A 12210-nucleotide genomic window follows, 5' to 3' on the forward strand; every position below is an offset into this window, starting at 1 on the left:
AACTAGTTTGGGAATTAATATCAACTGCGTGATCACAATTTAATTTTTTATTGTGGGATTGTCCCTTAGCCATATTTTAGGACACTTAGTGTAATGTCTTACTGCAGAGGCTTGAAAATACAGAAATACTCAGCAGATAACTGTGTTATGTGTATATCATGAACTTTTCCATTATAAAAGCTTTATTTTATGCTATTAATAATAATTTTGGATTACCAGCTCTATTGGGATGTTTTTGGAATGCAAACTGACAGCTTGTAGTCTCTTGCAGGATATCAAACAGACCTAGGAGCAAGTAGGCAAATTTCTTTACATGAAATGTAAGCTTGTTTGTGATAATGAATTTTACTGAAATTTTGTGCTTTTACCTTCAAGAGTCTGTCATAAACTTAGGAGTCTGTTATCTTTGACTATAGCTCCTTTTAAAAAGGACAGCACGATGAGATGTGTCTGGTGGTATGAAGATCTGCTGAGTTTCCAATTCTAGATATTTCAATCACTTCACCAGTTTGTATATTCACTGTGGATGAAAGATGTCTCCGCTGAGACATGCTGATGAATATGAAAGGAAGTGTAGTGTGCTTAGTCACAGGAGGGTTTGTGTGGGTTTTGGTAGTACTCTAAACAGATGTGAGCTGAAGTTAAGGGAGAAATAAACAACTGTTTTTATTTCTCTTCCTCCTCTCTGATTCACCCACTAGAGGGGAACCTCCCACCTCACTTTATGGTACTTTTTGAATGTTGGCATCCTCATATGCTTTACTGTGGATGTTGCATATCTGCTGCCAGGAGACCTGGAATGGTGACTTTAAAAATGGAAGCAGTTTAGCTGTTACACAGCTCTGTTCTCTGTAGATACCAAGGTGGTTTGAAGAGAAACCACAATCCTTGTTTTACTGCTGGAGAAGACTGAATAAGAGGTAATAAAGCAGGTGTACCAAATTCATCTAGGAAGTCAGTGGCAAAAAAGGGTATAAAACTCACTGCCTACTCCATTGCTATGTCCATCTTATCTCTTTGAAGGAATGAAGGGCGGAAGAAGAGGTGTTGTCTTTGAATACCACAGGTGTTGACCTGAATTGGCAGGTGTTTTCCATCTCTGTCGGGGAGAGACAGACATCCATTCCTACTCAACTAGGCTTCCTCTTTGTAGGTAGCATATTACCTGTAGTAGGTATAGGAGGCATATTAAGCTAAGTAAAATGTGCAGTGTATTCTCCTAGAAGTGGTTATCAGCCTAAGTGTTCAGTCATGACCAAGTGTCTGCTGCAGGTAAAATTTTAGCTGGCAACTAGACTTGAAGCAGGGGAAGGATTCAGTGCTGAGCACAGAACAGTTCTATCAAGTTCATCTTTGCAGTCAGAAGCACGCAGTTGTGGAGCGCTGTATATCAGAGAATGCTTGTATTGCACCCTGAGTGATATGCAGAGTATGATGTACTGTGCCATGTAATAGCTGAAGATGCACTGTATCCAAGGTCTAGGAAAATAAACTTTACATCTGGTATCACCTGAATTGGATTCCACTTTTCTGAGGAGCTAGGTTTTGGTGAAACATCGTGATGTATTTCTGGTTATAAATACTTACAAAAAGATGTTTGCAAGCATGAGGAGGAGCCAGAAGAATAGAAGGAAACATGGCTAGAATCCAAGGCAAGATTGGCAAAGCAAGCTGATGGCAGCAGAACAGAAGAATAGAAAGGGAAGGATCATCTGCTGAAGGTACTAAAATGTTCTCATTTCGTTGCATTTGTGCATATTTTTGGTGTATTTGTTTTTCACAAAGGGCCAGTACAGCTTGTTTTAGTGACTGTGTGTGAAGTTCCAATAGTCAAGAGTTGCGGTAGTGGTTTTTGTATTTGCCACTGAAATACTTTATAATAATCTAAAAGTGTTTAATTCTGGCATTTCCAATCCCAACTGTTGCCTTTTACAGGCATTCCCAGGCCTCTGCTATGGCCACCACTGCAAGGACAGAAATTAGTTGTAATAAGAGATTCAATACTCAGTGTGTGTGTTTAAAGTCACAAATAGTCAAGTCCTAGCTGTGGATAATGAGTTGACCAAACCATAAGTAACTATTTTCAGTGTGTGTGTATTGATGGTCTTGTCACTAATACTGCAAGTAAGTTTCAACTTTGTTCCTTAACAAGTAGGCTTCCAAATAGCATAATTGTATTCTAAATTTTTTAAGTTCCTGTATCTATTTAATCTTGCAAGTTCATTGGACAGGGATGACACATCACTGATAACCTAGTGATTATGGAACGAGATTTTCTGAATCAGTTTGCAGTATTAGTGCCTAATAAAAAGGATAGATTCTGAGCTTGGAATGCTAGATGATTCAGTGATGCAAATCTTAAGACTTCATTCTTTTCTGTTGTGTGCTAGATCTTCCTACTGTGTGTAAATTAAAGATTGCAGTGTATTAGGAGATTGTTAGAATGTATTCTCTGCATTATGTGCTGACTATGCTGCTTTTTTGCATCAAACTCATTTTAGGTGTGGAAAAACAGAAAGCCTTCACAACTCAAATGTGGTGGTACCCAGGCATGTGATTTTTTTTTTTGATTTTTTTTTTTTTTTGGACTGGAAGAGAAACAGTTGAGCTTCAGATCCTGCTGAGAGAGGACAATATGAAGCTGCAGAGAAAAGCGAAGATGACTTGAGAGACTGAAATGGAAGATGAAGCATAGCCAATAAATATGTATACGTGCATCAAATAGAAATGGAAAATGCAGTTCACTTGGTGTGCTGAATGTTTGCTGCAATTGGCAGTGCAGAAAAGGAGGACAAGTAACCTGGCTTAAACTGCGAGCCATAAAAACTTAATAACTTCCGAAAACTTTTCTTGTTTTAAAGAACAGCAAGTTGTTTCCTTATTTTCTGTTTCTTTTACACTTCCTTGACTTCCCTTTGCTGAATTTCTGTTGTCTTCTTGCTGTCAAATGGCAGATATTTACTCAATTTTTGTTTGTTTGGTCCTGCTGTGTAAAAATACTGGCATTTTAAAGAAAAATGACAGCTTAAGGGCTACACAAATACCTTGCAGCTCCCTTCAATAGTATTTCTTACTGATATAAAGGTAATACGCTTTGCAGAGTCACCTTACCACTCAAGAGTAGTGATAACAGATATGTGACAGAGTAATTGACATCAAACCTTCCCAGTTTAAATGAACATGTATTGGTAAGGATAGTGTACTAATGAAATAAGTGCTGGACAGATTACTATAATATTTTGTCATCATCTGTTACTGGCACTTAGATTTTATTTAGCACTTTCATTGTTAACCTTGAATATGTGGAGGAATCTTATCTTGAGAGATAGGAGCTTCTTTTGCACGGGTACATGAAATATATTCCAAGTATTCTTACCCAAATGCTTTCAGCCTGAGTTCTTCCTTTTTCCTTTCCTTGTTTCAGAAAAGTACTGAAATAGTTGTGTGTGTGTGTGTGTTATACTTCTGTAGGAATCCTCCAGTGTGAATTACCAACTTCTCAGGTTTCATGCACTATTCACTTTTTATTTGGGAGATTTTTGTGTTCCAGAAGTAGATTGCTGAAATTCCAGAGTTCTGCTGTAGTATCAGGTATTTTTAAAAAGAGAAATCATTAAAGACTACTACTTCAGAACAATTCCAGCCAATTACTGAAATTTCAGACTCTCAACTGAGAGCGTAATTGTGTCACAGCATGGCATTTACAGGACAACCTCACTTTCTCAATGAGGTTGTAGTCTTGGTATCAACAGGCTTTTGACTTCATTGTGGTTGTAACTGTAAGATGGGATTTGTCTAATGCATTTGAGATGACTGAGAGTTAAAAAGGCTAAGATAGAACCATTCACCCTAAACTCTTTTTAGTCTGAAAGAAACTGCTGTCTACTGCAGTGCCTGCACCACAGAAAGGAAATAAAGCAACAAAACGGACAAATAAACCAAATTATATTTACTGGGTATGTTTCTTGCTGCAATTAATCCTAAGCTTTGTAAAATTTTAAGATGTTTGATAATCGTAGTAAGTACTAAAGATAAAGCAATTTTTTTTTTCTTATGATCAGTTATGTTTCCACTTGTCCCTTTTATTTTGTGCTGGAGATCTAAATTCTCTCCCCCATCTTGCCTTCATTGAAAAAGAGCTTGTATTTGTCTCACACTTTTTTATTCCTTCTCCCTGCTCCTTTTACAAGTTGTTAATGCCTGGATTTGTTTTGGTTTAGTAAATTCCTTGATACACTGATATCAACTAGAGAGAAATGGCAGAATAAAATGTTCTCTCATTATTTGTATTATAGATGATTGCAACAACATACAGCTTCATAGAAGGATATAACTAATTGGATAACTTAGAAATGACTAGGGAAAACTGCTTTACATCTTCAATCCAATATGAAATTAAAATATTTGTGAACAAAACATTTGCAGATCTGTGGAAAGTGAATAGTTTTTCAGTTCCTATTTTGAGTGTATATATAAAGAAAAATGACTTGGATATCATCACTGAAATAGAAAGGAGTTTAACAGGAGGTTCAGCGTGGTAATCTTATGTATTTTAGGAAATTAGAATTACAATAGGAATTTCCTGCTATGAATTAGGAAACAAAATCATGATGGAAAACAATTTCAAAAATGATCAATTGAAACTGTTGTTGCTTTCTTTTTTTTTTTGGCTCTAAATTCCTTAATTGCCTGAACTTATCCTGTAGCAGGGTTGGGTCCTATCTGCTGATAATCCCTTCTGAGACACAAAGTGTTTTTTGAGTGGGGGGGAAAGAGTTGGTTTTCTTGATTTCTGGCAGATGTTCTTTTAATTTAACTTATATCTTAATTTTAAATTTTCTTTAACTTCGTTTTCAGATAATTTTAATAATTTTCCGTTTAGTTGCTTTTCAGAGCATAATAGCCAAACATCAGGTGGAAACCAAAGGTATATTTTTACAGGAACATTTTTTTCCTCATTTAATATGAAAACCATTGTGTTTATTATAGTTGGAAATGGTTATTAACTGTAATAAACCTTATGCATTTGACAATACCTTGTAGTCAGCTTCGTTATTTTGCTTTAATGAGCTTTAAAGGTCTTTTATTATTTTGTTATGCTGAGTATAATTAATTCCTTCCTGTTGGTTGAAGGTGATAGGATAATGCATATCATATTTCTCCACTTCATAGACTTTACATATAACAATGGGGAAAGAAATACTGAAGTTTAAGAAGTTGTTAGAGAAGCACACAAACTTGCAGGGAAACTTAGGAGCAGGTTTGTTGTAGATGGTTTGAACTCCCTTTTTTCTATACTGAGATAACTAGCAGGAAAGCCAGCAAACATTTAACGTGTTAAAAAAGTAATTGTTCCCATTATTCAGAAAACAGGAAAGTGGTATTACTGTAATCTTGTTTTGAAAGGTGTGATCTTTATCTTTTTATCTTTTTATCTTTTTTTGTTTTGTTTTGTTTGTTTTTTGCTTTTGTTGTTTAGGTCTCTGACAAGTGTAATGGACAGTGCAGAAAAAGGCCTGTCCTCGGCTGAAAACTTAAAAGGTTTTATTGAGATAATAATTCCATTACTGATTGAGTGCTGGATTGAAGCATCTCCTGCACAATCAGCTCCCATTCTTGGAAACCTTTTGGAATCAGAATCTCAGCAGCTTATGCAGCAAGTGCTTAGCATAATACATTTATTGTGGAAACTCACAAAGCGACATGATGAAACATACAAAATGGTAAGGGAGAAATGATCCATGGTATAATGATGAGAGTTCATTTTGTTTTGATTAGAGACTAGTGGTTTGCTGATTTGAAGTAGGCAAGATACTTTTATTAAGAGAGAAAAAGCCTAGGTGTTGAGTAGATTTTGAGTCTGGATTTTGTTGCCTCTTACTGTAGAAGAGAATCTCTTGAACTGAGCCATGTTGCAGAAGAGGAGCATTTTGTCTCCCAGATAACCTCTAGAAAATAAATTGGAACAAAGTGCAGAATGGAATTGTTTGTTCTTGTTTTTGTTTGTTGAAAAGTTTTGTGGGGGTGGGTGGAAATGAACAAACCCTAAATCTTTGGAAAGGTAGAAGATAATGGTGGTCTGAGATCCTGTAATTGCTTGGTGCAGTCTGTGTTGCTGTGTTATGATTGGTCGGATCATAAGACATTGACTCAAAATCTCAATAAGGATTTTGGGAGGTATCCTCTGAAGGGTTTTTTTTGCCCAAGTTATTTTCTCCATCTTTTAACTTAGACAACTCAAGTGCTGGTTTTGGTAACTTTTGCTGCTTTTCCAAAAATTTGGTGAATTGGAAAAACTCAATTTCCACTTCGGCTATTGAGAGTAGTTGGAAGGAATGTCTTGATAGCTCTTGGTTTAACCTGTGTGTAGGACTGTAGGTCCCTTTGCTAAATGAAAAGCTACACATAGGGTAATTATTGGAAAACATTTGTGGAATCATTACATTAGACCAAAGTTACCCAACATACCCAGCCTTGAGGGAGAGATTCAGTATTTTTGAGCAAAACACACTGTTCCACTTTCTCCTCCTTCATCTTTCTAGAGGCCCTCTTGGAAGTGGGCAAAAAGCAGGCACTTGACCTGTGGCAGCCTCCTGTCCCTAGCCTTTTTGTGAAGGATCCTGCAGAGCTGCTGCTCTTAGCCATAGGGTGCCTGTATTTTAGTCACATGAAAGACATGCTCCTCTGTCAAGACATGAACTGTTTTGAATACACACAGTTGGATTATGACCTTAAGTTGTTTGTGGGGGGAAAAAAAAATCTGAGGTTCCTACAACTTGTTTTTTTGTGGAGCAAATTTCATTTTAGATAAGTGGTTGGTTTTGTCTTTATAGTTACCTTTATATACAAAATGCACTCAAATAGCTCAGTTTGAAAATGAAAGCTTTGCTTGCTTAATAGCCCTTGGGCTTACAGGCCAAAGTGGTTATTACAGTCACTGTGGAAAACCACTCTGAATATGCTTAGTGGAAAGCTGTTGGTCTTTGAAATAGTTTAATGGCCTTTTTCTGTTCTTAATAGTCAAATATCAAAAAGATTACTCTGCCTGATCAATCCGATAGCAATGCATTCTTTTTTAGTGATGAATTTTGCTGGACACTTTGTGGAATGGTGACTTTGTGGTCTGCTAACCCACAAAGTGAAATTATTTTAAAATACTGAATCATTTTTCTGTAAGGATAGTCTTCCTACTGGAAAATGTTTTGTCAGTGGGCTTTCAGCCACAAGTACATTAATGATAGGGAAAGACGAAAGCAGTATTGGAATATGTTTTAATGGAAAACTCAGGACAGTCATTGCAAGTTAATCAGAGTCCACTCTGATTTTAAGAACCCTGATAAATTGATGTAAAATTACTTTCAATTCAGATCTTTAAGTCAGTTTAGTACTGCATCTATGCACATAAATATGTGCTAAAAATACAGTGGTTCAGTTAGGATTACATGTTGTTGCTCAACCTTAACTTACAGCATCTTGCTACTGACTTGTTTTCTGAACCTTTATGCACAGCACTTGAAAGTAAAGATGTATAAGCAACTTGCAAACAGAAGTTAAAGTTCCTGGTTTTCATTGATTCCAATAATGAATTTTGGAAAATAGTTGTCTGGATTTATTTAATTTACTTCCATGCTTTCTGTCTATCATCTGCTTTCCTTAACAGGAACTATGGCTTCGAATGAATTACCTTGTTGATTTCAAGCACCACTTCATGCGTCATTTTCCTTATTCTTTACAAGATACAGTAAAACACAAAAAGAAAGATCCATGCAAAAGGTAAGAATAAAATCAATGTCATGTAACAGCTTTTAATTTCATAAGAGAAGTGAGACAATGTGAGTCGTGCTTTATTAAATATTAAGTTTTTAATGGTGGAAAAGGAAACTTTATTGCGTATTGCTTGAAGATCTGCAGAGATGGCTTTCTAGGAAGCCATCATTGAAGCATTACATTGCTTCAAATTGAGAAGTTTTAGTTGTTCTTTGTGAAAGTATTGTATAGGAAGCTGTCTGAATAGCATCTAATAGAAAATGAAATGGTGCCTTAGGGAAATGAAAGTATTTTATTCAGCTCTTGATCTGGAATTTGCATATTGCTAAATGGTGATTGTGTTAGGCTGACTTATTTCATATTTCTGCATGTTTTCTTCAGCTGACTGTTGAATTACATCAAAACATAGTTCAAACATTCTTTTCACCTCCATATAGTCTTCTCTAGTTGTACTACAGGGCTGGGTAAGCACAGCCAGGAGGGGGGATGGGGCACACTGTGGCTGTCCTGTATGGCAAAGCAGTACTGGAGCAGGAGAAGCCAGACACACATTTCTTCACTATTGAGCTGTTAGAGCGGATGCACCAATTCTGTTTTGGTACAGGCCAGTAGCAAGTTTTCTCCCTTCTCAGCTCCCAGATGTGAGACTAAATTCATGCTAAACTCTGTTCTGAAATCATTCTGCACCTTTGCAGTCTATGTAGAACACAGATGCATGTACAACAGGTATCAGCTGGTGTCCATTTTTATTTCAAAAATAATTTTTTAAAATCTTTCTGTTTTCCCCCTCCCCTTCCCTTAGCAACAGGAACTGTATGAAATCCTCAAACAACGTAGACCATCTTTTACTGAATTTAACCTTGTGTGACATAATGGTTTCATTAGCAAGCAGTTCCACACTTCAGACAGACTCTGGTTGGCTGGACATGATAAGGAAATTTGTGACAGATACTCTTCAGGATGGCAGCAAGTTGAATAGCAAGCAGGTGAACAGGTTGCTTGGGGTGACTTGGAGACTAATGCAAATACAGCAAAACAAGGGTAAGATGAGAAGTTTCTTAAAAGCAAAACTATGCACTGACAAAGCTTGAGTTACTTTAGTGTTTTCAGGTCTGTATTGGACGTTCTCAGTAGTTGCATCATAATGTATTTTGCTATAGAGGTAAATCGATTTTCTTGGTAATATCCCTGCATGCAGCAATGCGAACTTCATTTTCGGAAGGCTGTTAGATTCATACTGTTGATATGCAATGTATGAATATATTTGTGTATCTGTTTTCTGGTTTTACTTCCTAAGATACCCTTATAAATGGGAAGGTGAGCTTTATATTGAAAAAGTAATTACTAGGCTGTAGAGGTGCATGATACTTTAATATCCAAGTATTTATTTAAAGTCATTAACACAGCTGATAGACTCTCCTGAGTACTGTAAGATGACCGTTTTAGTTCTGCGATGATATGTAATGCCAAGATACTTCTGATGGAAGCTGCTGTTGAGTATTTTCCAATGTTTGATTTGAATCCTTTTCCAAGAGAAAACATTTCCAGTTTTGACTTGCAGGACCATACAATATTTTAGCTTGCCTTTTTCTTTGATTTCAAGTACTGCTTGGTTGTATTCCAAATGAGACCTTGGATGTAGGACTTCAAGAAAGGACTTTTTTCAGTAAACTGAAAAGTGGCAGCAGTCTTTTATGTTTTGCCAGTCTGATAAAAATGAGTTCCACATCCAAATAGTTTATAGAAAAGCCCTTAGCAACGGATACAGTTGTTAAAGTTGTAAAATGGAAAGATGTCAAATGTCCCTCAAATATATTTGACAGTTAGTTGTATTTCCTGCCAAATCCATTTTAATTGGGAATTTGTCTATTCTCATGTCCCTGGTGACAAAGGAAATAACTACTCATCTGCACTTCAAATTTAGCTTTGTGTTGAATGCAAATAATAATCCAAAGTCAGAGCCTGTCACACTACCTGAGCTAAAGCAGAGGAATTGCTACTCAGAAAAGTAGCTTCCAAACAGTAGTTAAACTGTTAAATCAGATACTTCAGGCCTTTCTTTGTAATGAAATGTTGATTTTTTTTTTTTTTTTTTTTTTTTTTTTACTTTGCCAAACTTTTACCAAATAGTGGGTAACGGCTTGTGTTTTTCTACCCAAAGCAGCCATTTTAGTGCAATAATTTTCCTCAAGAGTCCAGAAAATAAATAAGCTTTTAAAAAGTTACAGTGAAATTGTGAAAAAATAATTAGTATGGATCTTTTTTGCTGATCCCGTAAAGTTTCAGTGTGGACTTGGTTTCCTCATAAAGCTGTATCTGTGTGGATGGTTCATCTCATCTCTTCAAGATAATCCTTGTTCAGTACTAAAAATCTGACTAGATGTCAGATCGTAATTAATCTACGAGCTGTAGAGGAAACAAAGCCTTGTCATACTGGAGAAATAGGCTGATGGTTCAACAAGGAGAAGTGCAAAGCCCTGGACCTGGAGAGAAACAAGCCCATGTACCTGTACATGCTGAGGGACGACCAGGTGGAAGCAGCTTGGCAGAAAAGGACCAGGGGTCCAGGTAGAGCCAGCAATGGGCCCCTTATGGCAAAGAAGCCCAGTGGTGTCCTGGGCTGCATTAGGAGTGTTGACAGCAGGTTGAGGGAGGTGATCCTGCCCCTCTACTCTGCACTGGTGTGGCCACTCCTGGAGTAGTGTCTCCAGTTTTGGGCTCCCCAGTACAAGAGAGACATGGACATACTGGTGAGAGTCCAACAAAAGGCTATGAAGATGATGAAGACACTGGAGCATCTCTCCTGTGAGGAAAGGCTGAGTGAACTGGGATTGTTCAGTCTGGAGATGAAAAGATTTGGGAAGCATCTCATCAATGTATATAAATACCTGAAGGAAGGGTGCGAAGAAGAGGGAGCCAGGCAGGCTCTTTGCGGTGGTGTCCAGTGACAGAACAAGCAGTGGGCACAAACTGAAACACAGGAGATGCTGTCTGAACATCGGGAACACCCTTTTCACTGTTAGGGTGACCAAGCAGTGGCACAGGTTGCCCATAGTGATAGTGGAGTTTCCAGCCTTAGAGATACTCCGAAGCCATCTGGACACAGTCGTGAGTGGCCAGATGTAGCTGATCCTGTTTCAGCAGGGGTGTTGGAGCAGACGACCTCAGAGTCATTTATTCCCACTTCAACCATTATGTGATTATATGGAAGAAAAACTTTCCTTCCTTGATTTTATCTTTTTTTTTTTTTTGATGCTTCTCTAGAAGTTTTGAACTCCATATTGTTTCAGATACTACTGCAGAAGATAGGTTTTAAACAAATTCAAGAGTTAATTTTTTTTGTATGTACTATTTGACATTGAGATTAAAGCCTGGAAGGGTATGTATTTTTTAGAAAGTGAGAAGCGAGCCATTGCCCTAAAAAAAAAAAAAAAGACAAAATTGGAGCACAGTGGAAATCAAAAGAGGGTAAATTTACATAGCAAAACCAAAAGAACTAATGAAAAAGAGATAAAATAAAACCATAGTGAACCTCTTGTGCATTATGCTGCGCAAGCATGGATCAGTTTTTCCGGATTGCCTGTTTTGAGTAGGAATTTATGCTCCGGTGACATGCACGTCCCCCTTTTTCTGTGGACATCTAGAAGAGCTTGTACCTGTGTTGTCTGAAGATTTATCTCCATTGTTTAAGATCAAACTTGGGACTTCTCTGTAATTAGGAGATCTGCTCCTTTCTTGGATTTCTCAGGTATGACTTCAACAGCAGCTTGCCTGCTAGTTGTGTTTTTGATAAATTTTCTTCATGTAACAAAAGAGAACACACTCATTCACTTCAGAAGGAGGCTTGACATGTGCCAGTTAAAACTGAAGTATTTTAAAACTAATGAGTTCTTCAGCTGCATTTTAGACATCTGTACAATGTGGGCCTTTTAAAGTATTACTTTTTAAGAGTACCTTTTAAAAGTGCTTTCATTTTTAAACTTGTCCTGTTCACATGGAGCAATTCATATAGTAGGACCTGTTTTACTTAACATGCCACAGAGTTATTGGGAAGTAAGTGAGAATTCTAGTTACTTAGAATATTTATTTATTTTTGTATTTTTTCAGTTGAGTTTGTCAATTAGCTATAAACTAGATAAAGATTTAATTGTTATTCAATTAAGAATAAGCCAGCGTTCTGATTAAAAAATGCTGTCTGAGGTGAATCTTCACCTGAAGAATATGTGAATTGAGTAAGTTTATGCTCCTGATGCATTGAAAATAATGTAATAATATATATCTTAGTTACATGGAATATTAGAATGGATTTTATTTTTCTGTTGAAAAATGTTAGATTTCAGCTTCTGAATGACTCCTTCATCATGCACGTGACCATGCCATTTCAGGTGATTTTTGTAGTGTGCTTTTTAGTAAGAATCCCCATATATTGAAGTTGAGTAAGAG

The 12210-nt window shown here is 36.9% G+C and overlaps 1 protein-coding gene across 4 annotated transcripts in view; it reads left to right on the plus strand.

Moving 5' to 3' along the window:
• The window catches only part of TEX10 (testis expressed 10), a 55592-nt gene that overhangs the window by 4905 nt on the left and 38477 nt on the right, over nucleotides 1–12210 (plus strand). For all 4 annotated transcript variants that reach the window (XM_039550188.1, XM_039550191.1, XM_039550190.1 and 1 more), the window contains 3 exons: nucleotides 5480–5723; nucleotides 7661–7773; nucleotides 8570–8808. In XM_039550188.1, coding sequence (XP_039406122.1) covers nucleotides 5480–5723; nucleotides 7661–7773; nucleotides 8570–8808 — 596 coding nt within the window. The remainder of the gene's footprint in view (nucleotides 1–5479; nucleotides 5724–7660; nucleotides 7774–8569; nucleotides 8809–12210) is intronic.

Source organism: Corvus cornix, chromosome 2 (genome assembly GCF_000738735.6).
Source record: "Corvus cornix cornix isolate S_Up_H32 chromosome 2, ASM73873v5, whole genome shotgun sequence".
Taxonomy (NCBI): Eukaryota; Metazoa; Chordata; class Aves; order Passeriformes; family Corvidae; genus Corvus; species Corvus cornix.